This window comes from Opisthorchis viverrini (assembly GCF_000715545.1).
Source record: "Opisthorchis viverrini unplaced genomic scaffold opera_v5_290, whole genome shotgun sequence".
Classification (NCBI taxonomy): domain Eukaryota; kingdom Metazoa; phylum Platyhelminthes; class Trematoda; order Opisthorchiida; family Opisthorchiidae; genus Opisthorchis; species Opisthorchis viverrini.
Genome location: NW_008751944.1, coordinates 217,219 through 242,997, shown reverse-complemented (window position 1 = coordinate 242,997; position 25,779 = coordinate 217,219). Strand labels below are relative to the sequence as shown.

At 45.1% G+C, this 25,779-nt stretch overlaps 1 protein-coding gene across 1 annotated transcript; it reads right to left on the bottom strand.

The window, feature by feature from the left end:
• Positions 1 to 145: 145 nt before the first annotated feature.
• On the bottom strand, positions 146 to 20,588 carry T265_09557 (hypothetical protein; the record flags this gene model as incomplete). The annotated part of the gene is made up of 13 exons (XM_009175665.1): positions 146 to 194; positions 335 to 547; positions 4,231 to 4,448; positions 4,603 to 4,667; positions 7,364 to 7,442; positions 8,124 to 8,202; positions 8,721 to 8,924; positions 10,093 to 10,153; positions 13,332 to 13,433; positions 14,653 to 14,816; positions 18,056 to 18,210; positions 18,249 to 18,333; positions 20,539 to 20,588. The coding sequence occupies 13 exons, from the start codon at positions 20,586 to 20,588 to the stop codon at positions 146 to 148; spliced, it is 1,524 nt and encodes a 507-aa protein (XP_009173929.1).
• Between the last annotated feature and the right edge of the window lie 5,191 nt (positions 20,589 to 25,779).

Here is a 25,779-nt window from a genome sequence, read left to right as displayed (position 1 = left end):
ACATTTATTCGTTCGTCACTTCTGGTTACGGTCGAGGACTGCGATCAGAGGATTCATCCAGAGGCTTAATTTGACGTCAAATTGCTCTCACTGATTGTCGAAGGAACAAAAGGGACGGATTACTATGTGGTGACCCAATGAAAGTCTAAACAACCAGCAAAGCTCGGAGCAGATGAGAAGCGCCATACACACGGCTGAAAATGAGGGGTATACAGACAAAGCATGTATTTTGCAATGCATAAGAAAATTGGATGGGAAACACGTAAAATAGCAGTGAAAATACACGAAAAATTGGAGAGAGATCACAGTTGCACGATGGGATTCAGAGGCTCACGAGTTTGGCTTAAACGGACCATTTGGCGTGAGGCAGCAAGGCAACTTAGAGCTTTCAACTGAGGTAGACTGTTCAGATTCCGGATTGAAATCGAATTCCGACGCACTATGTCGTCGCAACTGACCATCATTCAAACGGTAGATGGAACCAACTTTTTTCAAAAATGCGGATAGGAAAGGATTACCACCGTGATGTTCGATGAGCGCATGACACCTGGGTCGAAATCAGAGCAAGTGAGAAACAATAAGTGCGTTACCTTAGCTGTGAAATACATAATAGGAGACAAGCAAGTAGGAAACTACTATTATAACATTAGTATCGCTTCGATGGGGCATTACCATAAAGTTGGACAAAATCACACAGAGCTAACCAGTATGAAGCAACATCAGACGGGGCTAACAACTGGTCCGAGACGGGTCTTGACGGACACGCAATTGCGAATGGCTCTATTTCTGACTTAAGACCTATCAGCAACGTGCTACTGTATCTCCCGCGGTTAAGTCACGTTGGATGTTATACACTCCTCATCCGAAGACAGCGCCGTACCCTTAGAGCTGGTGAAAACCTAGAGTGGAGGGCACTTTGTGCACTAATTCGTGGCACATTTTCGTACGGTTGGATTATACACTAGTAGACGTAAAAAAGACATTAGGGGCATGTTTAAGTGTACAAAGTGTACAAAGCGAGCAACTAACACTTTTGTATTATTCCCTTTGCTGGGTGAATTCCACGATAGTTTGCTGAAACCTCACCAAATAAGATAAGACATTCAAGCGATAAACAGGTGGAAAACCCATACAGCCTTCAACGTACACTCTTACCTAGCTGGCTGTAATTTCTACTATGAGCTGTCTTTTACTCTCCACTTCTGCGAAATATTTCATTACTCATTAATTTCTCCGCAACTTGCCCCATTGTTACGCACAAAGGTTCACCAGAGGGACTTCGATGGGTAGAACTAAGAGTTCATGTTTTATAAGGAGAAATAGACGGACACATATTTCGCATTAATCTCATGAAGGACTAAAGGGAAGGGCGTCCCGAGGCCGGGTCTGATCAGATAGGTACGTCTAATGCGGTTTATTTCAGGCGTTTGACTACGAAACATTTGCATGAAACGCGATGTACTGATCATACCTCGGTGCACATCTATAAACATCATGAGCTGGATGAATACTACCGCTAGTAGTTGGAGTACTTAGGCCTTAATCTAAAGTGCGCCCTCGGATCAATTTAATGGCGTTGGCGGTATTATTTGCACCCAGATCGATAGTTTTTGGGCAGATACCTTAATGTCTTCTCTGTTGAGCGATGAAGGCCGTAGGGCTGTTCAATCTGACGGACTGTGGGCTACCCCCTTTCTGGGACCAGACCGTCTAGTTTAGTAGACAAAACCACGACCAACATGCAGTATCTACAGAGCTAAAGTTTTTACAGTTCGACAAGGAGGGCGATCCCATAGCTAGAGCACTCTGATTGACGAATACCCGTCCAGGAAGAGGAACTTCCCATATTTATTGGGGAGTATGTGTAACTGGTCAGCCGAGAGACGTAACCGACTGGGCCAAAGCAAACAAAATAATTCGTATAAAATTAACTGTAGTCGCATCACTTAATCACGAGGCCTTGTGATCCGAATCGTCTTAGCAAATGACTACAACTCTAACGTAGGTAAACTAAAACCAAAAAAAACTAAAATGACGACACTTTAGTAATCTAAGCAATTCTTTTTCCAAAAAGCAGAAGAGTCAGATGACCTCACAAGATCTAATTAGTCAAGGGTATCTGAGTGGAGCACAGTTCAACTCTAGTAGGGTTTGTCCCACCCCCCACCTCGAGAAACGAATCCCAGCGCCTCATTATCTTGCTCCACCGAGTGCATCAACAACTGTATTCACAACAACATCCCCATGTCGGCAGGCAGTCTTCAACCAGGCTACTGATCGACCTACACTTGGCCTCCGTTAACTTACTCAGCTTTTCAGAACCACACGTTTGGAAAATTAAAGGTAGCAAACTCGGTGGTTTCATATAATTTGAAATTATTTAAACGAATAGACGTGCCACATCACCTAAATCGGTGAATGTTAACGTAGTAACCAGCTTTTCACAAAGGGACCTTCGCCTTCCGGAGAACACGAACAACATTCGGTATTTGCATGAAACCGCTTTCTTGGTGAGATTTAAGGCTGGCAGCGTTCTCTTTGAAGCGACCGCGTTCCCAAATTCATGCCGCTTATGGTAGATTTGCCCAGTTTACATGGTGCACATGAATATACTCAACCTAATGTGGTCGCAGTTCTTCAAATAGCTGGATGAACGCGTTTAAAACTGGACAGTGGATCGGTATCATTATGTCACAATTCTGTGAGGCCTCAGTCAACAGAGCACTGACGATGTCACATCAAAAGGTGACGAAACCAACGCAAAAGTTCGACATACAAGTCAACAAATGGTTGTCAGTGGTATTTCGAATTTACGAGGTATGCATTGTACAGCAGTGAAGCATCAGTGCCAACACTGATGTTGCTGTCTTTGATGATGATGATGATGATGATGATGATGAGGTATGCATTTACTCCACATAATAAGGCAACTCATATGTCTTTTTACCATCAGAACGTTTTTAAAGATTTCAAAGCTTCCTCACGGTCGTATGTATGCGAATAAACTACTGGAATCGTAACGGTTCGGCAAAATGGATCATGAGGTGGATGGAATTAACCGTATCCCAAACTGGTTTTAATTTGTAAGGAAAAGGGCTGTTTTTATTTTGACGGCAAGACTTCTAAACGAACAAACAATATCGCCAGGAGTCAACTGTTGGGTCAATGTCTAGCCGGCCATTCTGCCACCAGCCATTCGGATGACTTGTGTACCTTGCTCTTCCTACAAGGTTCACTTCCTAGGTCTTTCGATGACTCATCAAACCGAGGGAACTCCATATAACTCTGCCCATTGACGATGTCTGTTCGTATGGTGACGGGAAATTCGCAAACTAATTGCATTATCAACAGAGACAGCAACATCAAAGTTGACATTCAAACTTCACTGCCATACATCCATAAGGTTTACCGAAGTCAAAAGAGTGAAAAAAAAGAGGGGACAAGAGTGAGTGAGATGCTGGTCCATCACAAGTATTCCCAGCTACCCACCTATCCCCAAGCGCTAAGTCAGACAATCTAGAGAGAGAATGACAACACAAACACTACTGACATCGAACAGTCGCCATTTTTGCATTGTCTCCGGCCAAGCCCAGGAAGGGTCACAGAGACTTAATCCTAGAAGGCGTACCGCTCCAACAACACCCAAACTGTCCGTATCTACCTTCACACCCTTCCGCCACGTCATATGTTATCTGCCTGGCGGTTTAAGCCATGCTGCAGAAAGCACAGAGAATGACACTCGGCTCAGCAGACGAAGATCCGTGACACATTTGTAAATCACCATAGTTAGTGGTGCCGGATGTTTTCGCGACTGAAGTACTCATCGCACAACTATACCCATTCTCTAATTACCTCGTTAGGAATCCCCTGATGCCATCCGAAAACAGCAAAGTTTCTAAGAAAACGGTAGCCGAAAACCTCGAAAGGCCTCAAAGGTCATATCTCGCAAATATAAAACAATTCAGGCCTTAATATAGTGTGGTACGCGCGACTCTTGAGACCTGGTGATATGGCCGTTTGACACCACAAGCGGAGCGAGTTGGTAAATTTGATTCGGGCTTTTGAGATTCATTCTAAGTGTTCCAACTGAATCGATCAAAACGACCTGTATAAGATGAGTTATTACTGACTGGTGACGAAGAGAAAGCTGAAATATAGGCAGCACGAACGGCTACACTACTTTGAGCCACAATTCATAGCGCACTGATCAAAACTGAAAAATCCACTTACTGCTGCTCCAGCTTAGCCATGACATCAACGGTGTAGTCGAAAGCTCCCAAATCAGCCATGTGACGCACACAATGAACTTTTAGATATTTGTCCGTAGTGCGTTGACATAAAATGCTCATCACCTGATTGTCCCGTGGGTTGGCTTGAATCGACCGGACAATGGGAAAACTGAATTTTCCCTCGGTTATGTCTTCCGCAAAAGCTTTGGACTTTTGGTACTTGTAAAAGGGAAGCGAGAGAGTAAACATCAGAAACCGACCACCTACAGCAGAACTTACATTCCACAGGTTTTTCACGCAACTACTCATAAGTAGCAGACAAGACAGATAGTACCGTCAAAACCGAATTGACACGCAAATGAGTGTAATTCACTAAGTTCGTGCAATTTGGGTTCAAGTAGAACATAGGAGTGACGGAAACTTGGGGACCGAGCCTATCTGAGGAGTCACAATAAGAGTGAACCGACCGTGGGCTGTCGAAGAGTTTCCAGCAACCCTATGAGTAGTGCGTCACGTTTATACAAATAATACCTACTCTTCCAGTGAACATTAGCCACAGATGTTTTGTACCCCTTTGCTCATGCAGTGCTGTGTGACAGTGGAAACATGCACTAACACACAGCACAACACACAGGCTGGATGAAGTGGGTGAAGTTATGTTTGTAATTCAGGCATTCGAAGCGAATTCACCGATCAAGAAGTGGACGAATTAACCACGCGCTAACGGTTTACGGGACGCAGACGCACCCACAGGCAGACACTCAGAATTCCATGATCGCACAAGCCACCCCCTCCTCTCGTGAAAAATCAGCTACCCACTAAGATTAGTTGACATCCAAACCGGATTGCTCCACCAACATTCGTTGAAACAACGGACGCCCTCACACGGGTAATTTGATCGAGATCAAAGCCGGTGTGCGCAAGCCGCTGAGTCGAGTATAAAGTAAGTAACATCGCAAGTTTGACAGGAACTTTGTATCAATAAAGTCCTTTGATGCCTACAGCTACAGTGAGTCTTAGCACCAAAACTTCGCTCATTTCCGCCTGTCTTTTTACGCCGGTTGGTTAAGTTTGTGAGAGTGGGAAGATAGAACAACCTTAGAATCACAAAAGTTGAGTTGGCTATCTACCCCCGTATCTACGTTATTCGTTCCACTTACAAATACGAACTGCACAAACTACAATAATTTCATGCTCAAGCAACTGTCGCATGGCCAGTGAGCCATCTGGAGCCATCTGCACGCTGCCGCGCATGAACTGCACGATTATGCGTCTACTGAGGCTTATTTGCTCGTCTGGAGCTCCGTTAACAAGTGCCTTTCAGTCACTGTCGCTCCTCGATGAGAGACGTGATGTCTTTCGAACATTCAACACAACTCAGCCACAGGGGCTGTTCGACATGAGGTCGAACACATTCTTCAAGCGGATAGAGAAATCTGGAATAGGAAAAGCCTGGAACTGGGAAAAGCTAGTGAAGCTGGAAATGGTCTGCAACTTTTTCACCTGATACGCAAAACGGGACAAGTAAGACAGGCTGTTGATTGGGTCAACAAGTATAATATTGGAGATTTTATACATGTGAAGAACCAGCATCCTCATTCTGAGCTAAATACTTTCCACAAAAGTGGAGTTGGCCATCTGCTCCCGTATCTACGTTGGTCGTTGCACCGGATCAACACAAGCCGTACTACGTGAGCTTAGACTCTCCATCAGTTTCTGAATTACTCACACGCTTGAAATGCCATCGGAATATGGGCCGGAAGAGCATCCACAAACGCAAATCAAAGATGATGAGGAGCTTTCGTTTTTGTCTTGACCGAACAACATTCGCTAATTGGCGTCATCTCTGGCGTCAGAAACAAATACAACTGACACTAAAGGGCGTTTTCTCTAGCGAGATAGGGTCTTTGTAGTAAAAGTCTAAAAATTGCCCCTCAGCGATACTTTAAGCTTCTACAAACCCTATCAGAGTATGAAACACATCAAGCTACGCGACGTCACCCTCCTTATGGACCGATTCTTTACTTGGTTTAACTATTCTCTGAAATATCCAACTCGATAAGGCTTCAAACCACGGCTGAATACAAAAGATGGGCTTCTTCCAAATCACTCCACGAGATAACGGGACATCGCTGTGAAGCCATTGTCCGCCTATCTATCGGCTGTTTTAGTCACATGAATTTACTACCACACTTCGACGTCGATTATGGTCCGATCATGGCACATTACTGCTGGAGAGCGGCTCAAGTAAATGAGCTCCAATTGAACAGGAAACGTTCATTGTTGACACAGTCCATGTTTCGGTCAACCCTGGAATACTGCTCGTTGCTCAGCGGTTACGAGAGACAAAGCAAGTTCGCTTTTGGCCATGTTTCTCCTTAGTTCCAGTTATCCCTTCCCAATATGCACGCGGCGCTGTCGGTCGCACGTCGTATATAGTCGTTTGCGTTCACAGAACGATCCAACACGCTGATTCGCCTTACACATTGATTCACTATCCGACCAAGCACCAATCCCTGCTGGCTCATGTGCTTTCTAGCAATATGCTAAGTTGCGGTGTGTTGGAAACGCACCAGAATAAGGTTGATCGGGTGTGCTTATTAGTAGTTGATGAGGCAATTGTTGATTTATTCAGTCAGCTTGGTAATTGGCTTGCAAAAATTTCGTCAACAGCTAACTGGCAAGTTCGACGAACAGAATAACATTTACCTGATCAACTAACAGGAAACAGCTTGTTCTTGAGAGGCTGGGTTCTAGTTATGGAATATGCACACTAACAGTACAAACAATATTATCTTTCAGCTGTTGCACCCTTTCGGTGCACATCTGTCACGCGCATCAAGAGGCATCGAGCACAGATTGCCCGAGCTTAGACAGAATCAACTCACGGATCACGGACCTTCTGACCAGCGGTCTCGTCAACCACTAACTAAGCTATCTCAGTCATACGATATTCAGAGGGCCTTGTAAAGTAAAAATCGACAGTTTTAAAGACGCAACCTCTGTCCCAAGAATGTTGTTTATAACGGAGTCATAGCGACAAAAGCTCCATATCACAGTACAAAATCATACGAAGACAGAGGATACCGACTGGAATTTGGCAAAAATAGGAAATGTGGATGCTGAAAACTCACTGATTTGTCCACCAGATTCACATAGTCGTCCCGTATCTGGAATAGCAAACCCAACGTATCGACAAGGGGCTTGTAATTTCTGCAAACAAGACACGCTGATTCGCCTTACACATTGATTCACTATCCGACCAAGCACCAATCCCTGCTGGCTCATGTGCTTTCTAGCAATATGCTAAGTTGCGGTGTGTTGGAAACGCACCAGAATAAGGTTGATCGGGTGTGCTTATTAGTAGTTGATGAGGCAATTGTTGATTTATTCAGTCAGCTTGGTAATTGGCTTGCAAAAATTTCGTCAACAGCTAACTGGCAAGTTCGACGAACAGAATAACATTTACCTGATCAACTAACAGGAAACAGCTTGTTCTTGAGAGGCTGGGTTCTAGTTATGGAATATGCACACTAACAGTACAAACAATATTATCTTTCAGCTGTTGCACCCTTTCGGTGCACATCTGTCACGCGCATCAAGAGGCATCGAGCACAGATTGCCCGAGCTTAGACAGAATCAACTCACGGATCACGGACCTTCTGACCAGCGGTCTCGTTCCTCAACCACTAAGCTATCTCAGTCATACGATATTCAGAGGGCCTTGTAAAGTAAAAATCGACAGTTTTAAAGACGCAACCTCTGTCCCAAGAATGTTGTTTATAACGGAGTCATAGCGACAAAAGCTCCATATCACAGTACAAAATCATACGAAGACAGAGGATACCGACTGGAATTTGGCAAAAATAGGAAATGTGGATGCTGAAAACTCACTGATTTGTCCACCAGATTCACATAGTCGTCCCGTATCTGGAATAGCAAACCCAACGTATCGACAAGGGGCTTGTAATTTCTGCAAACAAGAAGCATGATATCAAAACAATCAGTGTCAGTGGTTTGCCTGGAGTAAGAATAATAATAATAGTGCCTAGCGAATTCAGTAAGTCTGCATTAATCCACATTCGACTGAAGTGTTATTCCAGTCCACCTGGATGGCACAAAAATATTTGGAATGACTGATGCAGATCACACAAGCCAATGAACGCTGTACAGATTCACAAAGATGCCTATGTATCAGACGTGGGATAGTATTGAACATCCGGGGCAAATCCGCGCAGTTTAAGCAAAATATTTCACGGCACAAGCTGTTTGAGGCAATCTGATAGAACACATATTTCGCTAGTTTAGTGGATAAAGCATGTTACTCAACTCCCCTTCAACGAGAAAACAGTCTGGCAACCTCACCCCCGAAGATGCCGCCTCAATTGAATGATAACATCCAGGGATTCTAATATAAACAACATATTCGAGGACTACGTAACTGTTGGTACTGGCAAGATAGCTCAGTGGTAAGAGTGCAAATTTCCTGACCGGAAGGTCCGTGGTTGGAACCCAACTTCTGCCTCTCGGCTTCCCTGTCTAAGCTTGGGCAACCTGGCAGCATCCCAGCCCTCGTGCTTCCTTTGGATAGCATGGCAGTTAGACACCAAAGGGGTGTTTGCAAATGAACGATTGAACGGCTGGCTAGTCCCGTACGATACAATCGAATCTGTCTGCATTGTTGGAACTATAGACCTAAAGACTGGATACTGAGAAAACAGGCCACATTGTTAATGGTCGTAAGTTTACATAAAGTTTACAGACTTTTTTTTATCAACTTTATGCTTTTGGGTCTCATCGACTTCCAGAGACTAAACTGTGGGAGTTGCCTGTGACAATTTGCAACCTTAAATTGCGCTTTTCGGAGGCGATTCACCTCGCTCCTTTGGTTCTTGAGGTGTTTGATAGGAATGGGACATTATTTTTCTGGGACACAACTTTCCAACATGATTTCATCAACACAATTCGTTCTGTAGTATCCCGTGCAGTTTCGTTTGAGTTCACACGCATGTGTTGAAATCCTCAATTGAGCTGTCGTCCTGCAGTTCAAGTTATTCTATGCCTAAAAGCCGAGAAGCGCTGTACACCTGTTTTACCACTTGTGAATCATCGAAAGTGGGCAACTCCCGAATATCTAAGGGGAATCGAGGTGGAACATTCCAGGCTAATAGTTGAAGGCTAAACTGTTGGGCCTTGAATGGCTGATCAGCAGTTCGGGTCATAAACAAAAGTTATTGTAACAAATTTCGAAGTTTGTATGGCTGTCAGTGGGGCCACTACGTCTTCACTCAAAGGTTTGTTTGGCCTCAGTGCTCCACCCGACAAAGGGCGTACAATTTACAGGAACCCACGGAGTAATAAGAATTCGCTTAACTGACCTCATTTAGCCGGAAAAACTCTGGCAAAAAACAGAAGGTTGGAGATCTCTGGTAGACTCATGTTGCTTGTTGTGACTTTTTCTGAAACGGAATCGCGTGACAAAACCAGCTGAGATGGAGCTACATTCAACGCAGAGGCTTCGTCTCCAATCACCTGACTTTCCAACCACCCAGTCAGCTGATTACTTGTTAAGACTGTGGTGCTTCACCACACTCACTTGGTCTATTTAAAATGGTTGCACACTCACAATCTACCGACCTTTCGACGAGTCTCATCGAAGAAAAAGTGGTTTCAGCACTAGACTACTGTTGGTCTGACAAGGGAACTTGCCGACTGGATTCAGTCAGCGGATCCGAGACAAAAGACCCATGGTTTACGGGAACGACGAACACAAGCACATTCTAGAAGGATCTGCAACGAGCAATGGAGAAGTGACATGGAAGAGTTGCGAGACAGTGTAACACTTCAAATAAAGCATACTTACTCTTTATTCTCAGAAAACAGCTGCATCAAACGAAAGGCCAGGGCGAAAAGTCCACTGGTCTCTGCAAAAAACACACGACAATTTACCATTGACCTCAACCAACCATCGATCTTGAAGCACTATCGTAAAATTGCTTAACTGAGATGGGGTATGTGTTTAGGCATGTAGGTGAATCAGGAAATATAAGCAGATGTGACACGCAACGAGCAAATCAGACAGAAAAAACACAACTGAACCAACCAGTGCTGAAAGATATAACGACTGGTTACTACCGGTCTATATTCCAAAACACTACAGGCCGGACAGATCGAATTATATGTCGACGTAATACACTCCCAAATTTTCCGAAAACTCTTCGACAGCCCACGACCGATTTTGCCCTTATTGGAGCTCATCAGATAGGCACAGTCCCCCGAGTTTCCGTCTACCTTATGTTCTACTTGAACCTAAATTGCACGAAATTAGCGATATGCACGCATCTACAAGCCAATCTAGTTTCGCGGGAGACTCACCTGGAACCCAGCTGAACCTCTCGTTTATGATGTCCTTAAGCCGGACTGCAGGTGAGTCTTCCGTCAAAACTAAAGTGGTTTGCAGATGAGTGCATAAGTCGAATCCTGTATACTCGTACTTCAGGGCGTTTTTGATGTCGTAACAGAGCATTATGTACAAGGGGTTAAACGTCACACTCCATCATTTACTGTGTATGCGCACCACTACGGCTGAGCACCTCACTACAAACTCACAAGTCAAGAAGCAATCACGAACCAGACAAAGCAACGAAAGTCTATTATTAGAAACAGGTTGTCCAAGCCTAGAGAGAGGTGGTAGAGATGCTGAGATCCACAGATCTGACCCAAGCAGTGTGTCATGCTTCAACGGAACTGTTGGCTGACTGCACGCTGATCTTCAAGGCCACATAAAACCAAGAAAACATACCCAAACGACATGTGATGAAAGTGAATCATGAAAAATGTACAGCGGTTGGGCGATACGACGAGAAAGCATACAGTAACCAATTTTTGGAAGAAACGATCGCATCATCTGTTGTACCTTACATGGTGTGTGTATACCAAAACTCATAATTTAAAGGTACATGTCGCCGGGGTTGAAAAGATTGAAAACAGACCTTCACCGAACTGGTCAGCTAAGGCGCACCGGCTAATGGTAAAACGCACGGACGAATGACAAAGCCATATCCGCGTGCATACAGTGGAAGGCCTATGCACCGTTTTTCAGCAAGTACTGTGCAATCCGGTGGCCTTGAGTGCACATCAGCTAGCATGACAAAGCTTCAGAAGGCTTCAAGTGGAGCATTTATGCAAAGCCCTTGCTAGATAATGGTTCGAATTCCCCTTACAATCAGTCGGCTACTCTCCCAGGGATACCAGCGACTGAGTGGTCCAAGAACATTTTTAATGGCTAATGGAAATTTTCTCGCAAACCAGCAGTGGCCTTCTGGCAAGGTTAAACAAAAACACAAAGAGCGGCGATCCAGTGTTTGCTGCGCAAACACCTCACCATTTAGTCAGCTGCAGTGAGACACAATAGATTTTATTTATGGTTCCAGGACTGTTTTTAGCCGGACTGGGGATAGAACCTAAAATATGCCGTATTCCTTCGGCTTCTATTTCGGAAGTATTTTCAGAGATGCCCAGTGGAGAACGTCCACACAAGGGCCACCCATAGCTTGTAGGAACGAAATTTCTCAAAGTGCAGAAATTTTTACTTGTTAGCTTTACGATTCACAGCTCAGCTGATGGACTGAGTAGCTAAAAACACAGTTTCTTAACTGAGGCCGAGTAGATAGGAGGAATGGATATTTCTATACGAGAACATTCTACTCCTTCATGATCTAAGAAGCAGTCTTGGTGTCATAGGTTTGGATCACCGAGGTAGGATGGTGAGGAGTGTTGGAATCGCAGATGGGTAGTCGATTCCAAATCCACGCATTCATGAAAATCTTCATCGTAAGGATTACATGTGAGCCACCTACAATGAGACCGATTGCCGCCAACCCTTCGATGGTGACGCAGTCAGCACGAACAGCATAAAACCAAAACTGCACCAGTGGACGTGGCGACGAACGCAGTGTTAGACAGTCTGCACTCCAACCTACTCCAAATCGGTGTTAGCTTCGACGGTAAGCTCCTTCCACAGTGGTAGGAGTGTCACTTCTGTCAAGCTGACTGGCCAACCTCTTGTTGTGATTGAATTTCACGCGTCACGTCTGGCCTCGTCTCGTGTTTTGGGGTTGTTTACTGCTTTACTGCTGTTAGTATATTTTTAGTTTGAGTTAAAATGGCTTGTACACCACATGCCGAGATTACCATATGCTAAAAAGGGAACTAGCTGATACATGTGTTTTACCTTCAAAGGTGGGCTTGCAAGCGAAACTATATGGCGAAAACACCCAAACGAAGTTACTTCTGTAGCAGCAAATTCACGAGTAAACTTCCAATGGAGACCTATTATTGTGAGCATGAGAGTAAGGGACAATGTTGCACAACAAGCCTTGCCGTGAACTGTTTTGAAAGCCCATACAGATAACCATAAATCGATCGTAAAACGAGCCCGTTGTCGGATAAAATCCGTGAACACTGATCAGTTTGGCTAACCCGTGCACAAATCTACTTTCCTTGTTGGCAATCTGATCAATTCTGATCATACTGGAACCTTTTAAGTAGTGCACTAGGTCTCCTCCATAAATCACTTCAATTTCACGCGAGCTAAATCACCTACTGTTACCAAGATGATATCCAAATGTATGTGCAAACCTGACCTCTAAGAAAAAAACGCTCAAACTCAACGGGTCAGCAACAATCTCAAACTAGGCCATTCCTCCAGATCACGTAAGGGTCACCAATTTGGAGTGGTGAATATCACGCAAATTACTATCAAACTGAGAACTTATAGCCGATGCACTTTTTAGATGACCTGCCCTCTTAGTTATTACTGTCACTTATTGTGCTGAAAATTGCCAGGGGAACACATGAGAAAAACTGTGATGATATACTATCTCGTTATTCTGATCACGTTTCCGATGGTATTGGAGCATTCCAAAGAGACCAATCGAAAGCGGTCTCAATTGAATTAGTTCAACGATGTTGAATAAGCTTCAAGGAAGCACGGAAAAATGGCCTCTGGTGAGGAATACTCTGTTTTTTTTTGGAATGTATTTATACAACTCGTGAATACTGTAATGAAAATAAGTGCCTATACCACAGGAAGCAGCTTACTTCGCAATGCCATTGCAAAGTATTCTTCTTCTGTAGGGCATCGGAAGGAATGGCGCCAGAAAAGTTCCATACCTTGACCGATATGAAGTTCTAACATTTGTTCTGCGACAAAGAGAGAGAGAGGGGGCAAGAGAGCAATAATACACAGACAGCACAGCTACGCAGACTGCCCAACAAGGAAGTCTGAAAAATTATGATTGTCTATTATAATGTTAACACCGGGTGCGAATATAGAGAAATCGTTCAAAGACTTTGACGAACATAATATGGAATAACCCCGTTCCCAAGATTTTCATAGATTCTAAGCGGTGGTACAACACCAAGGACGACATGTTCCCTCTCTATATTTCGGAAACTGTCCAAAATAAGACTTTATTATAAGTGGCGAAAACCACTGAATGTACGAGAACAGCTCACCATTAGATTTAAGCCGGGCACATGTTGTACAGTGGTTCTAGCTGCCACAGTTTCGTCCGCTGACTACCTGAGAACAATTGTGGGTGTCAACACACTGGAGACAGTAGCCAATATTATTGATACGTGAATCCAGTAAATCAAAAACAGGGAAAATCACCCTTACTAGTTACAGAGCGAAGTAGTGAGAATATTGACCATAAGGCTGAGGAAAAGAAAACGGGGCTTTATTTATTTCTTCATTTGTGAACTGGTCTTGCTCTGACCGGTTATTTCAATAACCCTTGGGACGGAAGGATAGCGGTAGTTCAAATTGCTTGTCGTTTCTGCGTTCACGATCCTGCGGAGCCCGCCCATGTTCGATACTGATTAGAGCGTATACAAGAAGACCCATCACAAATCAATGACGTTTTATCCCTATATGCGCTGCAATAGTCACCTTCAATCTTACAATGCTTGTGGGATTATTCAAGGAAACCTGTCATACGTTTGCGAGTGGACTGCCTTGTATTACCGTCTCACTAATTGTTCATTTCACAGGGATGGGCTTTAGGAGACATTGATCTTGTGCGTTACAGGACAAGTAGAGGAATACGTCAAACTTCGGTGGAAGGTTGAGCAATCCAACTAGGGACGAACCACATGGAGTGAGAGGAATGCAAAACAACTCTCCGCTTTGGTGGATAAGGACCACAGAAGTTAAGTAAAAGAAAAGTGCCTAAGATGTGCAGTTTGTAAACAGCTAATGACTGAAATATGAAGGGAGATTGAGATGTGGAGTTAACTCCATACAGGCAACTTGGTGAAACACGGACAATAAACAACAACGCTGGCAAATCAAGAAATAAAGAAGTGCATCCTGCGCGTTCTGACTGAAAAAAAAACCAAGACACAGGAAGAAATGTACCCGTGAATATCGTAACTGCATCCGGTCGTTCCAGTTCGATTACCTTCTGCAAGGCTAAGAAATAAACGTAGTTTGCTGAGTTAATCGACGAAGGAGTTCCGAAAATGCAATGTGTAGCTGGTTTCCCACGTCGCAGTAGAGAGCCGTCCTCGATATCATCAATGCTGGATGAAAAAGAAATTTCAAAATTTCCAATCATTTGGTAACTGAGGATACCCTAGGCATATTGGTTGGGATATAATTTACAAAATGCGATAGGACAATGGTTGGTCATTTCGCGTAAAAAAAAAGCGTTCGAGAGTAGAAGAGACTATCTTAGAGAGAGAGAGGAAGATTACTGCGACTTGAGCTGCATTTCTTTAAAGCAGGAGTTTCAAATGAAATAAACCGCAACGGGGAAAATCGGTTGTTGTCGGTTGACTCACCATGCACGCGAACAGATAGAGACTAGTGAAACGTTTTCTTGTATTTGAGTAGCAAATCGAGCGACGCAGAATCCACAGATTTTCTCCCGTCAGGCTGGTCGACTGAGGGATCTGACGAATACTTTCATGAACTCTCAGGTTGGGGTTTGGAACACGTTTGGATAATTTTTATAGACACAAACTAACATAAGACTTATGAACACTCCTCGACAGCCCACCACCGCTTTCACCCTACTTGAGGGTCATCAGGCGAGCATAGCTTCCAGGCTTTCAACAACCTAATTTTCTACTCTAACAACTTGTACCTAAATGGAATTGAATCATTGTTTCCAAATTAAGTTGAATGGCTAAGAACATATGGCTATTTGTTCCTTAATGTAACAAAAGAAAAAGAGGGAAAGGACCGATGATGGATTTCCTCAGATATCTCCGAAATCAGCTTCTTGCATATGCTTTGCTTCTGCGATGTTGCAGAATATAGGTAGCTCGGATGCATTGATTGGTTGTTGGTCTGTCCGATTAGCTGGCCAGTTAGATTGCAAACGTTTCCTCGTCAAATCGTCAGTGGAGGTCGACTGATATCATCCGGATTAGTGACGAGGCGCTCGCGATCCAGTTGCTAAGCTCGGCGAACAGACCAACAACCACGATGTATGGTGTAAGTGAAGTTTTACCAGATTTGGCACGTCTGGTCCTGGTTACTGCGGATGCCGCCTGAAAAAGCAGATCTGTTAGCCGATCAAGAAGACGCGATCGTTTGTTTCCACACACACACGAGCAGGTAAATAAACACCCCAATCGAAAAAGGCATTAAGTCACAGAAGGTCAGCAACCAGAATCTGTTGAAGCCCACTGTTAAACTAAAACCTGTGGAACACTAGCGGTGAAGCATAAATACACATCAATGAACACTTCGAAGCCCACTGATTTGGTTTAGCAATGATGCTCAAAATATTGTACCAATCCTTTCGGACGGCTCCCTCTCAATACTGTCACTATTTCAACCATCCGGAAGGTATGTCATGTATTACCCACTCCGAGATATAGCTCGAGATTTAACCTAAACAGTAAACATTCCACCTCTGTGACGGCCTGCTTCAACCTGTATTTCTCAGTAAACTGTCGCGAAGCCAATCCAGGGAGATACTGAAGTTAACACTGAAGAGTGATCATATGACTTCATGGACGATCTACTGGCACATATACACACAGATGGCTCAGCGATTAGAGCGCGAATTCACCGACCGGAAGGTCCATGTTTAGAGCCCGACCCTGCATTTTGATTTTGTCTAGATTTAGGCAGTATCCCGGCCCTCGTGTTTCCTTCGGGTGGCATAGCAGTTAGGCACCCAAAAGGGGCTACAGCTGAACGACTATATGAACACCTTTGCTTAGCTGAAACGAGGCAGGTATTGAGATCGTCCAGGAGCTCCCAACTAGATCTAACACGCTCACTTTCTTGCCAAACTTCCGATGTGTGGAATGGATTCAAACTTGACAAAATGGATTGACAGCTTCCTCGGGGGTCAAATGCTACATATGCCTGTGAACAGGGTCCTCTAGGTTATCCGTTAAATCACTACAAGTCTTTCCAAAATCGGTTTTAGCCCTCTCTACACATTGACAATCGCCCGTTTGTAGTTTTTAGCATCAATGACAATCAATCAATAACAATATCACTCTTCATCGTTACACTCCCTGTTCGCCTCTTTTTCACATCTCCAACAATGAAAGCCTCTTCTTCGAGCCTCGAAAACACTTAACGCTACATCAAATTCATTCTGTACGGGGACCCATTAGGACTCACTGAAATATTTTGGCTAGTTTCGTAGGATGCAGGTCGTCCAACCAGTCACCATTCTTCGTCAACTGCTCACTTCCATCTGTCCAAGTGTATCATCTCTACGTCTAACCTATCACTGTTGCTAAAGGAGATGTCAGTTCGAGATAGTCCATGTTGTCCGCCACCTTCACACTTCCAACAGTACTATCCCTATCGTCCCTACAAGTTTGCTAAATCATCCAGCTCTAACACCCCTTTGGTATACAGCTGCCATTTCACCCGAAGGAAGATAGTACAAGGTTACTCAACCCTAGCCTGGAGCAGTCGAGATGCCGAAATTGGGTTCCAACCAAGGACCCTCCGGTAAATTCTTTCCTTAAGTACTGAGCTTACTCGAGCAAGGGATACCGTTTATGCGTTCATTCCCAAATGAGCCTCTGGTGTGTATGTACTAATTGGTTCCATAGATGTCTCCGTGCGGTTCACTTTTCCAACGTTTTTGGGTATACGGAGCACTCTAAATACGGGGCGAGATGGCTCAGTGGTGACAGTGCGAATTTCCTGACCGGAAGGTCCCCTGTTCGAACCCGACCTCTGCCTCTAGACTTGCCCTGCCTAGGCTTGGACGACCTGACATTATCTTAGCCCCTGTGCTCCTTTCGGGTGGCATGACAGCTAGGTGCCGAAACGGTGCTACAGCTGAACAGCAACTCTCTTCCTCTGTAATCGCCCAATCTCATAATAATGATGAAAATAGTTAAATAGTAACAGAAATATATGATAGTAACAGAATAAGTAATGAAGACAGTATAACACAAAACTCATGAAGAGGAAATCCGGACACAGGAACAAGTTGATCTTAACCCGTAGGCACTAACTAATGAGTTATTAGATTGTACGCCGATCTAGTCCGAATCTGAGCACAATGACTGCAAATAAAGGTAAAAATCGAACTGATTTGAACTAAGCAATGGTAACATCATTACTATGAACGCCCTACGGTAACTTCTAGCACGCGATCTAATGTGGATTGAACGAAAAAGAGGAACTGAACTCAATCCTTGTAGAGGATGAGTCTACTTCTGCATCCGAAAAGCTACCCACTTGCGCATCGACTTCAATATCTAAGGGCTGCGGAGTCACAGGACAAGATAAACAGGTAAACTAAGGGTAAAGCTCAAAAGGTAGAACATACATAAGGCTGGAATTATGCAGCATCCGGATGACCTCCGCGATGGCCTTAATAGGAGCTGGTGGGACGTTCATCCAGTGATTGAGGGCACCGATGAGCTCGCTTCTCCATTCCTTCTTCACATTTCCTATTAGATAATTGTACGGTTCCAAAACAATCTGGAGTAAAGGAAGTGTCAATCATACAACGCACAAACCTCTGCAAACGAAGCGGCGTGAGAATTTGAGGATTCCAAATATTCGGCACATCCACCACCATCTCCGGTGGCCGTATCCGGCATACTTTAGAATGAGGATAGTAAAGAAGGTTCTAATCACTTCAACAAGAAGTGCTCTGGTGTCAGCTGGAAAGAAGAACAGAGGAAGTGATTCAAAATGATTTTCAAATAGAAGGTTCCAAAAGTCTAGGGACCGAGAAAAGAGAACTCCCCGCAGTGATCACTGACATACCTTTCAAAAGCTACTATGGAGATCTGCTGTAGAGGGTGTTGTAACAAAAGTTGAGGTCATTTTGTATTTCAGAGAAGGAACAACGTAGCTGGAAGTGCGGACCGAATTCGGGAACTCATTCCATAGGGACCAAAACACGAAGGAAATGGTGCCCGTCGGAAGTTGTAGATGGAGTTTACTACGAACGGTTGTCCAGTAAGGTCGGGAAAGAAATGAATCTTACTTCGAGGCCGATGAGGTTCCAAACTCATCTGATGAAGGCAGACACATAAGCCTTACCATCTGCGCATTCGGATTCCGCCAATCTCTCGTTGTTGAATGGGCCAAACTATTCACTCAGTGTCTCAAGGATGGGTTAACTAAGAAAATCTCAATAACCGATACGTCGAGGTTCGGGCTTTTGAATCAAGCACTGAGATGAGAGTCTACGAGCAAAGCCCCTACGTCATCTCACTGGGCCGTGGATCAGACATCTGAGTCTAGGTAGAACCCGGCTTGATTTCCACGATTCGGTTCTCCGCGAGAGCCAGTAAGCCCACGAGCAGCTTCGAAGCGACGGTGACCAAAGTGACCTAGGTGATTCTAACATCCAGATCAACACCTTTTTGAAAACAAGACAACTGCTATTCCTGTGTCACTTCGTTCTTCTTCCAAATGCTCTGCATGAGTATTTTAGATTGAACCAGTCCTTCTTCTCCATCCTAACAGAAGTCCAAGAAGACAGTCAAGGTCGGGTGAATCCCTCGTGACTATCCTGATTTTACTCCGAAGTATCTGGGACGATGACAGAATACCGACAGAATAGAGCAACTCAATGATTTTCGAATTCAGAGTGTAAGAGCATTGAGCGAAAACTACTGAAGAAGCTTAGTGACCACAGTTTCCAAAAACGCTTTCTGGCATCATCTTATAAAGGTTGCGCCATCATTCAGAGTTCGATTCTCCAGCTGGTTATTATTCTTTTATGATTTGCGTAATACAAAGGATGATAGTCAATAAACGGCTCTTATAGGAAAAGAGAATAAATAGCTAGTTCAAATGAAGCGCTAAATGAATTGATAGGGATAGTACGATAAGAAGTTTAAAGATGAAGGACAACATAGGATATCTGGCTGACATCTCTAATAGGAACGAGCCAGAGGTGAAAGTGATAAACCTGAACAGATGGAAATGAACAGTGGATCCTCGAAGAGAAACAAGGTGACGGGTTGCTCTGGGTTCCCCATAATGACCACACCTTCATTCTCTAATTACGCCACTGTTTCCCGACGACCAACAATGACCGTTGTTCTCGATGTCAGATCTACTCTTGACTCCGCTGATCGTCAGGACCTGTGGCAGTTTGACGATGAAAGGTATCTCTTCTACATTAATTTTATGAAGGCTCTGCAGGCCTCCTCAAGTGGACCCGTATATGTCTACGCCTGAGTTCACATCATCCAATGGAGTAGCAGGAGTGTCTTGTATCATCCTTCCCCTTTAACCTCAAAATCGATATCCTGCTTGAGATTTTTTTACCTGCCTCTGACTCTTCAGGGATTGAAACACTTCTGGGGCGGTCGCGAACGAAGACGGAGCAAGCTGACATGCGCTCCGCACCTATGAAATGTTAAGTCCTTTTACAAGAAGGGGGCGATCAAACCCAAACTTAATTCCCGTAGGCCGATGTGCGATAGGTTTGTCTACCTGGACAGCTGCGTAAGCCCTGGCAGACTGGCGACAGACGAAATAACTTCCTAAATGGGGAATTCCAGGGTAAAGTTTTCGGTTCGCTGACACTCGTGACACAAAAGCGACCGTTACGCATGCTGTATTCAAAGCTCATCAGAGGTGTTGAACACTGATGTCATGCTGTCGATGATGATGATGACGAAGCCCAGTAGGCAAGGCTGTACCATGGCCCATGTGAACCGGCCAGTGCTAGTGTTGTGGTGCGTGAGGCTGATGAGCGTGTGCAAAGGTTAATTTGTCTGGAGCAGTGTCCAGCGTCCACAGTGTGTGATTAAGCAACGTATTAGCTCTGAGGCCTGTACGCACCTGTGTAGAGCCAGAGTCTTTGTGGTAGGTCTACCATGAGTGGTAACCATCCTGGCGTACTCGCCAAATATGTACTATATACGCTATGGACGCAGCAGAGGACAACGTTTCATCGAAGGGAAGTGTCCACGGCAATTTCTACGGATGGAAAACAGAGACAAAGCTCATCAGCCGAAGTCCGGTAAGCAAGGTTGTACATCACCAACACTTACCTATAAATCAACCAAATTGACAGACACTGTACACTTCGAGATCGATAAATACTGAGACGATTGCTGGATGGTCTCCGAAACCCTGGTGTTCAAATAGCCTGTGAAGAAAATCTTGTCGATCTGGAATATGCAGACGACATCGGTCTCATGTTCGAAGAGGAGGAGAAGGCGCAAGTATTCTTGGATGAACTGACCAAAGTCATCCCGTCCTTTGGTATGCACTTTGCACCCACAAAGTGTAAGGTCATGCTTGTGAACGTGCAGTCACTGAACACGCCCCTTACAATCCAGGGAGAGGTACTGGAAGTTGTGGAGCGTTTTACGTACCTTGGAAGTTGTATTAGTTCTGATTGCAGTGTGACAGATGAGGTGAATGCACGAAACTACAAGGCTTGGCTCGCGTTTGCTAACTTGAGACACCAGTGGCATCAGAATGGTTTATCCCTGAATCTGAAGGGACGTGTGTACCAAGCTACAGTACGGGCTGTTTTGCTGTATGGCTGTGAGACTTGGCCTATTCGAGCACCGGAACTGAGACGTCTTCAGGTGTTCGACAATCGTTGTCTCAGAACCATAGCTCGTGTGGGTTGGTGTCAGCGAATCCGTAACGAGGCAGTTAGAAAGCGTGTTTTCGGTTGTGCAACGGGTACTTCCATTGAAGAATGTGTCCAGCACCACAAGCTGCGTTGGTTGGGACATGTTTTACGCATGCCGAACCATCGTTTGCCGAAGAGAGTACTGTTTTCCACGCCCAATTCGGAGTGGCGTAAACAGAGAGGTGGCCAACCGATGACCTAGCAGAGGAGTATGAAGGAGATCACGAAACGCTTGGGTGCTGTCGATGCTGCTCGCCTTCCAGGATGGGGACCGCGTGATCTTCATTGTGCCTGGTTGAAGACACTACAAGATGTGGCTGCCAAACAATGTCAGTGGCGTTCTTGTTGTCAGTTTCTACCCAGATCGCCTGAGTGAGTGTCTGGAGGTACAGCCACATCGGAATGATTGTGGTAAGCTAGCACGAAGTCTCTTCCACGTCCACCTTTACTCTTTTCTTTACAATAAGGCTTTCAAGTAAATCATGGTTGTACGGTAGTGGATCATTGGTATTGAACACTGATGTCATGCTGTCGATGATGCTGATGTATACTGCATTAGTTCCACGTGCGCTATATATAGCGTATGCGGCGACAACCCCGAATGCTGACCTCTGGATGCGCCAATGGCAATCGGAGTTCGGCCATTACTGGGTCATCATTGGCTGCTGGATCCAGGCTTTCGAACAAGCAGAGTTCGCCTTACTGAGGGACCGGCAATCTGCCCGAATTTTCATACAAACTTGGGCGGGTTAGGCTTCTTGGCCCAAGCAACGCTTAACTGTGGGTGGTGTGGCGATTTGTACCTTTATTTTACTTCCATTATGACACTACGTATTTCATCAATTGCATAATCGTTTTTTGTTTGAATACGAAAAACTACCAAAACGTGCACTTGTACAATTTCACACAATACAAGCGTGGTCACGTGCTTCAACTCTCTCTTCTGATTTCGCTCGCGCTTATAGCGGTCATTCGCGAGTCTCATGTACTAACTCTGGCACCAAAACTTCTCAGACCATCTTCGGAATCTGGGAACTGTTCAGAAGAAGACCTCTGGACCAACATAATTGGATTATTGTTTATTCGCTGACCTGGGCCAACGACGAACTATTTTAAAGGGAACAATTGTCAGTGAGTCTGTTCCATCTGACCTCTTTCTCATTGTATATCCAACCTTGCGTTATTATTTTTATTTCTTTGCCACACACTCCTGGTAAAATAACTTACTGGGTAGGCAGACAACTACAGTGGCAAAGTGGTATCAGCGCCATTCGTTGCCCATTATCCGCACAATGCCCTCAACTGCAAAACCTTTACAAGTGGAGTGAAACTTTCTTCGCCGAAATTTTGCGTCTTGTTGCCTGTGTGCTCAAACCAAAATCGTCCTAATCTACTTTCATATTTTTGCAGCCTACCAAATTTCGTTGTTCACTGAAGCAACCATGCCTCTGGCTGGAAAGACTTGTGGAATGTTTTCCAGCATTGCTAAGACCCAGGAATGCTAAAATAGAGTTTCAAATTTTGGACCGGTACTCTCAACTCAATCGCCCGATTGCTTTAGTCCATCAGGCACGCGCCACAACCTTCAAAAAAACAACTGCATTGTGCGAGTACTGCGCAACGTGTGAGTTCTCTTGACAATTCCACCTTAAAGTTTGTTGATGTTGCCTCGAAACCGGGGATTTACTTGCAATAGCCTCAATGATACCGTTTGCTCAACGTCTCGGCCGTAATGTGCGATCTACCTGGGCTTCCGGCGGAGCACCTGATCGATTTTCTGCAATGGTGCCGATATCACAAATGCCCAGAAGCATCTCTAGATTCAACTCACTCAATCCTGTGGACAAGATCTGCGCATCTGTCGGCCGGATTTGGTTGATGTGCCCAATCCCACTGGCTGGCCCAACTTGAATCTCATGAAACACGTTGCCGCGCCGGAGAACGATGTCTTCTGGAATCCACACAGAATATCTACCACTGCAGTTACGGACGAACACTTTGTGGCCTTTGCTGAATGAGCGCGCGGCTGCCTCATGATACCGGTTGAGCTGATACTCCATTATGGTTTTGCTTTGAATAACTGCCTCTTCTGTGGCCGGATAGCATCATGCGGCATTCGCATCTTCCTTCCGAGCAGTGTCCCCGCTAGTGACATCCTATCAGGCGAACTGAGGTTTGGCGTAATTCGGACTGCCAGCAGAAACCATTGCAAAATCTCGTCCGCTGGTCCCTTTTCTCTGGACTTCCGAATAGCACGCTTTAGAGTGTCAACGAAACGTTCCGCCCGGCCAATCGACTGCAGATGAAACGGCGGTGAGAGGAAATTAGTTATGTTATACTCCTGACAAAACTATGTGAACGCTGGCTGGCTGCTGCTGTAGAACCCAATAGTCGCAGGTGTTCGGAAGTGACTGAACAATCGTCAGAGTTCGAGGGCTGTGGTGGGAGTTGTGCGGCCGTCCAGTAGAAGAATTTCCGGCCATTTGCTGCAGGTATCGATCACGTTCAAGAAGTGCTGGCCAACAACTGGACCTGCATAGTCAATGTGAAGACAATACCGGGGTTCGGTCGAGTGCGGCCGGGACCGTAGGTAGGTTTCACGGGTGACTCGGATGCTCAACTACACCGTGGGCAAGTTTTGGAGACTTGCTCAAGCTGGAAGTCTGTCAAAAGCCAGTAGAAATGACTCCGATCAAGGGAATTCATCCCATTCATCCTTGGATGCCCTTTATGAAATTAAGACGGAGCGGCTGGTTGTAACTCCTTTAGAAACGATAGCGCCTTCTGAACTCCGTTGAACAGTGAGGGTGCGTCACGTCAGTTGAAGTAAGGTATCAGTTCGTCTTTTGGGCAGGTACACGGCCAATGTTCGCGGTGACAGTCGACGACTTGTTGCAGCACAAGGTCCTAATAAGTAGCCAGCAGGACCATGTAGGGGGTCCGTGGGAGAATCTACGGTTCCAAGACGATGGTCACTACTACGGTGTATGCTTATTCTGGCCTGCTTGAACCAATGAGCCGCGAAAGTGTTTCGGCCTGCCCGAGGTTGATGTTGGATCGTTACTTGATATTGAAGTCGTATGCCAGATGTAGAGTAGTCCATCGCTGTAGGCGGCTGGCGCCATAAACCAAAACCCCTTTTCGAGCCAAAACAGCAATTGGTAGTTTGTGATAGGTCACTATGGTCAATTGACGGTCGGCGAGCATTTTAGGAAATTTTTTTATGACAGACACGGTCGCAAAAGCGTCCTTTTCTATCTCAGTTTAATTTCGCTCGGCTGGTGTCAGGGGTCTGCCGCATGCGCGAAGGATTCTGGCTGATTTCTGGAAATATATGTGACATCACCGTGCCAATTCCATAGTTCGAAGCAACCAGCACCACAACGATTTCCAGAAATGGGTTGTAATAGATGAGTGGCAAATCGGAACTCAGCAAGTAGTTGACAAAGTCAAAGGGGCCTTGGAATTCTTCTGATCATATCCGCCTGTCGTCTTCGGTGATCGGCTGGTTCACTGGACCTCGGCGGTGATGCATTGCAGGCAGAAACGAACTGCAGTGACTGATGACCTAAAGCTACCAACTTGGCGTGATGGTCGGGCTTGAGTGCTGCAACGATCCCACAGGATACACAATCCGGCGGTATCCCAGCCTTCGTACTTCCTTCGGATGGCATGGAAGTTAGGCACATAAAAGATGCTACAGCTGAGCGAATTTTTAATGTCGTCTGGGATAGGAGTGCGACTGCATTAGGTGTTCCCACCGGGCGACTAACATGTCCATATTCACAGAATCAGCGATGCTGGCTTCCACCGTGAAGGGACGAGTTTGAGAGCATTGCCCAAAAAACTGCACACTCCAGTCACTTGATGGCTAACGTGACCGAAAGCGCATTGACTGATGCAATCGAAGCGCTTTTTGAATCAAAGTGAAGCGTCGCTCAAGAGGCATTTGCTGCGCGCAGCCAATCTACTCCCCGTGCCATCAGGTTGGGCCAACCATCCGCAATTGGACAGGTCAGACTATCGTGTCGGAGGCAAGTGGCAAGGTTTCCGAACACGGCCCTACTTCCTACCACCACCTCGTACGTCAGGGTTTTCAGTTGAAGTCTCTCGGGTGAATAATTGATTAGTGCACGGGGGACGATAACTATAAGATAATTCAGAAGATACATGCCCAAATGATGGTTTTTTACCATGGTTGACAACGGTGAGCTGCGTTTTTGAGATTTCCTTCGCGAAAACCCGGATGGCGGGAGCGTGCTTTTATCGCACTTTGGCTGACAAAAGTGTTCCATACTTGTCCGTAGTTTTAGGGGAACTGGTTGACTTCCTGCTCCCACGGTTTTGTGTGCAGACTGTGTCCTGGTTTCCTATATATATATATATATATATATATATATATATAACACACAGATTCTGTCGACCTCTAGATG